General features: G+C 39.0%; 1 protein-coding gene across 1 annotated transcript; it reads right to left on the reverse strand.

Moving 5' to 3' along the window:
- Positions 1 to 210: 210 nt before the first annotated feature.
- Positions 211 to 4,164, reverse strand: smtla (somatolactin alpha; the record flags this gene model as incomplete). The annotated part of the gene is made up of 5 exons (XM_079465945.1): positions 211 to 411; positions 522 to 701; positions 2,286 to 2,399; positions 3,156 to 3,317; positions 3,997 to 4,164. The coding sequence occupies 5 exons, from the start codon at positions 4,162 to 4,164 to the stop codon at positions 211 to 213; spliced, it is 825 nt and encodes a 274-aa protein (XP_079322071.1).
- Between the last annotated feature and the right edge of the window lie 1,497 nt (positions 4,165 to 5,661).

Below are 5,661 nucleotides of genomic sequence, written 5' to 3' on the forward strand. Positions count from 1 at the left end.
ATAACCAGGAAGCCAAGCCAGAAAACCAAGGATATCTACAAATGTTTCACACTCGTTTAATGTTGGTTAAAATCAAGTAAACATTTATTTTACAGCCTTGGCCAATGACATCTAAAAAAGCTCAGGCGCACGGTTGGATTCACTCAAGGTAAGAGTCTCACCTTTAAGCTATTTTAAATTTTATTTGCGGAGATGCATTTGGAAGCTTTTTCATTGGAAATGACAGGAGAGCTTGTCGCTCTGACGGCATTTGAGAAGCTTTAAGAAGGTCTCAATCCTATGAGCGTCCTTCTTGAAGCAGTTGAGAAGATTGTAGTCCCTCAGGACAGATTCCTCGGGGGACTGCGCATCATACGGGCTCAGTGCTTCCTCAAAGATGAAGGACGACGTCAAAACCCCTTCATCCAACATCTGGGGAGATAAAGGAAGGTTGAAATGATTAATGACTCCTTGTGCATGTGTATTGTATCTCCAGAGGGACTGACGTGGTAGCATGATGTAGTGTTTTATTATTGATTCACCTTGCGGATGAGAACCACCACCCCCTGCTCAAGGCTGAGTAGTTTATCAGACACCCACTTGGTCTTGTAAACCAGATCGCCGGGGGCAACGGCATAGCGTTCAAGAGAAGCTTGCAGATTGAGGAGTGGTTCAATCCAGGACTGCACCAGTATAAGAACAGAGTGAAGCAGCCACTTATCCTACATATAAAACACACCACAGATGCTCATGTCATAAAACAAATTACTTAGCATGGATTTTTTGCAGTAACTTTCAATACTCAAAACTTCATGGCCCCAAAATATAATTAAAACAAGGAAATTGTGTTAGGGAATATGGTTTGTCCAACCTTAAGTTTGTATATTGCAAACTTTACCTTAGTTAAAGGAACACTTCACCTGAAAGTGTATGTTGTGTCATCATTTACTCACCCTCATGTCATTTCAAACCTCCATGACTTTCGTTCTTCTGCAGAACACAAAAGATATTCTAAAGAATGTTGGTAACCAAACAACATTGGCCCCCATTGACTTCCATTGTATGGAGGCAAACCACCATCTCTCAAAATATCTTATTTTGTGTTCCACAGAGGAAAGTGTCATATACAGTTTTTGAATGACAGTTTTTGCTGACTAACTGATGGAGACACGTTCATTGTTGGGTGTACTACCCCTTTAACATTTGAAAAAGAAATTTGTAATACATCTATAAAGGTACAGCAGCAAAATGGTGGAACATTTAGATTAAAACAGACCTTGGCTCAAAATAATAATCTTGACAAACATTATAAAATCAGGTAGAGAGAAAAGTACAAAAAAAACAATTAGACCTCTTTTGATATCAACACTATTTACATACTTTAAAGAGACCAGACATTCTTCACAGTCAAGAGAACAGCTTTAATCCATCCGGACAATGTTCTGGTGAAGACGAGGTCACAGGAGGTAATCCATTTTCAATGTTTTTGCAACATTTCTTTTATGGCTCCAAATGAATTTTCAGATACTGTAAAATGTCTAAATCAAGTGGAAAGTTGTGTCTACTTTGGCCGCGTACAGTGGTGGTGTGACAGGACCCATTTACCGTTGAGAAACTAAAGCACTTCATGCCTAATGTTAAAATCTATTTCAGCAGGTGGAAGAAAAGAAATTGAAAGAAAACTGTCTTTCTTGGCAGTGGAGGCAATTTGTTGGGAAGAAAGGTTAGGCTTTCCACTGACAGAGCTGTCACACAAGAGTCCATTAGGAGAACAAGGCAGTATGTTGCCATCTCGCACACAATACCTGGTGAGATCATTTTTTCAATCCGAGAATACAGGGTTCACCTTTCAGTTTTATATGAAGGTTTTGGCGGAGCAAAAACATCTTGTTAAATCAAATTGTTTTGTTTGAGTTGAATTCAGAGAAGGTATGATATTGTGATAACTGTGCTGAATACAGTGTCAAATTCAAATCCAGTCAATATGCATAGCATCTGTATTTATGTATGCAAATACAAATAAATGAACATTTCTTCTTTAGAGACGGTTAAAGTTACTAAATTGGAAAAAAACTACTAGGCCTAATATACATTTTTCCATTTAGTAAGATTTATGGCAAAAAATAATATGCTGACGTTCAAAAAAAGAAGACAAACTTGACAAGAAACAGATGGGAAATTAAAAATGAAATGAAATTCTTAGCAAACAAGTCAAATCTGCTCTGGCAGGTTGAAACCTCTCTGTAGACGTTCCCATTCTGCAAAGCTTGCAAGCTTAGCATTTTACAAGTGAATACATTTCTCACCGATATCTGCTGAATCTCGCTCTTAGTGTTTGTGATGGGGAAGGGCCTGCTGTGGCACAAGTTTCCTCCCTGATTTCTTAAAGCATTTGGAGAAAACGGGACAAACATTTCCACCTGTAAAAGACACATGTGACACATGCTGTTTCTGACTGGACATTGTTATACATGATTATAAAATACCACAATGGATTTTAAGGACTGAAATAAAAATTACATTTAAAGATTTGAAAAACGTTTTAAATAGAGAACAAATAAATGTTAAACCAAGTATACAAAGCCGTTCAAAGTCATTTTTATGATGGCTTAAAATAGGACATAATTCAGGGTTCAAGTATGAACTTCTCATTTTAAGATTCTGCATATTCTTTTTATATTTATAATAAAAATGACTACTACTTTTAATAAAAAGGAAATTTAATTATACCAACAGTCTCTTCATGGTTTCTGACTGTGAAAAGACAATTGTCTTAAACTTCTAATAGTGAAACAGTCTGACAAAGCAGATAGTTATCTCACTTTGTTTTAATGAGTCTGATTATTCATTAAGAATATAGTCTTCTTAATTCAAAGTCATCCGCACAGCCGGCAATAATGAGGCATGGCTGATTCAATGAGACTAGAATAATGACATTAAATGAAAGAAGAGGCGTTATTAGTCAGACAAAAAGATCTCATCTGATGAGATCAAATGAAAATTGGAGAGCTGTTTTCATTTTCATTTCACCCTCATGTAAACTACATATCACGTGGTTATACTTTATATACAGTAATGTAGTGAATTATGTTCATATTGCATTAGAGTGAATCCATAACTCATGACTTTGAATCAGAAAGTGCACAAGACAATTTAAGTGCCAAAGTCACACTTACAAACAGAGTAGAGGACTCTTCAGAGGCCCGGTAGATGAGCTCGGCGTGTTGGATAACACGATCCAGAAGTTTCTCAGGAGAAATAGAAATGCAGCTGGTCCCATCATTGCAGTCCAGAGGAACAGCAAGCGAACCGCAGCACAGCAACAAACACACGGACACCTGCAAGACTAAATACATTTACACACAAACTGTAACGTAGAGTAATCCAGGCAGTGAGGCAGCGGAACTTAATATACAAAAATACAAAGTAGAAAACAAGAAAAGAACTAAGGAAGAAAGAAGTAAACCAATCAGAGGGCGCTGAGTAACGACACTGGGAACAGGAAGAAACATGCAATGACTCAAACGAGAAAAATAAAACACTTGGGTTTAAATACATAGAAACTAACAAGATAACAAGACACACCTGGAGGAACTAATTAACACTTAAAACTACTAAGGAATACAAAACATGCCACAGAACAGGAAGTAACAGAAAAGTATCACAAACACAAGGGAAACATGGACTGGGATCGTGACAGAGCACCCCCCCCCCCCATTCGAGTGGCTTCCAGACGTTCACAAAAGTCCAAGAGGGTGGTGAAGTTGAGGCGGAACACGGGGAGGGATGGAGGGCCAGGCCCGTGAAGGGGAACAGGGCCTGGGTCCTAGAGCAGAGGAGAACCTGGGCCGTGGTGCAAAGGCAGGTCAGGCGAACAGGGAGGTGCAGGCTGGCTGGAAGTCCAGTGTTGGCCATCTTGGACGAGGCAGGGAATTTGGGACTCAGAGTTGGCCATCTTGGTTGAGGCAGAAATCTCGAGAGGTTCAGAGACGGCCTCTGTAGTGACAACTATCTTGCCCACGGCCTCTGGAGTAGAAGAGCAGTGCACAGCCCAGACACGCCAAACAGCTGCAGCCACAACCGACAGAGATGCAGTGACAGGACCTCAGGAATGGACACCTCAGGGACCACCAGACTTGGGACCACTGGCGTGGCGGCCATGATGGCTGGAGGGTTGGCGGCCATCTTGCGAGCGGGTTCCTCACTGCTAGGCAGGGAGGCAGCGGATCCACATGCAGTCAGATTTTAATTAACAAAGTACAAAACAATAAAAGAACCCTAAGGGCACTGAGTAACGAAAGTTGGAACACAAACAAATATACAATGACTCACTCCAGAAAAGGGAAACACTGGGGTTTAAATACATAGAAACTAACAAGATAACAAGACACACCTGGAGGAACTAATTAACACTTAAAACTACTAAGGAATACAAAACATGGCACTAAACAGGAAGAAACTAAAAAGTTCACTAACACATGGGGAACATGGGACTTAGATCGTGACACAAACACATATGACAAGATCCTTACGCAGATTGATATTTACTTAAAGGGTTTAGGTTGTTTAGAAGAACATAAAAAAGAGAAAAATAGAACTGTTCTTCATAATACATGCTTTATCATTGACAAGCGAACAATGTTTTACAATTTAGTTTTTCTTTAAAATATCATCCATATATAGCCTGTAGTTTGTATACCTTTAATGCTGTTCATTTTGTTCTATTCCTCTTTGACCACTTGCTTGCATTGGAGGCACGGACTGCCTTTATATACAATACTGAAGTGCTGCAAGTATGTCCAGAGATCCATATATTCACAAGACTCACCTGGTTGAGTGTAAACTGAGACATGGCCTTCTCTACAGACTGCTTCATATGCAGAATTTCAACCTGAGATGCCCAGAGATTAAGAGAATATCAATACATTTACGAGGACAACTAATAATGCCACCAACACGATCTTATTTCTATTTATTACACGACTCGTTGGAATGCTTGATTCTGATTGGCAGTCGCGACATTTCCAGGTTATAATAACCTCTCAAACTAATAACACAAAGGTTGGACAGGTTTCTTTGACAATTTAAATATAAAAATGTCTTTAAATAACATTATATTTACTAAGGATTGTCTGTTCCTGACATTTGAACATCGATTCTTACCTTTAAAAAACAAAAAAGTAAACAGCTTTTCCTCATGGAAGGTCCATTTTCTGGAAAAATGAACTGATAAAATATTTCAAATTCAAGTTTCATGTCCACTTTTTTTCTAATGTGGTAAGTGGCCGTGTAATAAGCAGCATAATACAAGCAGTCGGCTGTTATCGCGTAATAAGCCCCTTCAGTGTGATACAAGACCCTCATCTTCGCTTCAGGTCTTGATCACACTGTCGAGGCTTGTTTCTGCGATATATTATCCCTTACATAATCCACACATCAGCTGAATATACCGTTTTCTTACTTCTATAAAGTTTGGAGTTGCATGACTAGATTTTCTGTTCTGTATTGCATATTTCATTTGATTAATGTGTTTTAAAAGCATTTTTACCATAGATTATCATGTTTTGAGTTCTGGTTCCTGTCAATGTTGATTAGATGAGGCGATTTGTCCCTGTCATACATCACACAGCGTTCTCCAAAACACATTCTCCACGTGGATGCTATAGGCTTCAAGCCAAAAGA

The sequence above is a fragment of the Barbatula barbatula genome (assembly GCF_947034865.1).
Source record: "Barbatula barbatula genome assembly, chromosome: 10".
Taxonomy (NCBI): domain Eukaryota; kingdom Metazoa; phylum Chordata; class Actinopteri; order Cypriniformes; family Nemacheilidae; genus Barbatula; species Barbatula barbatula.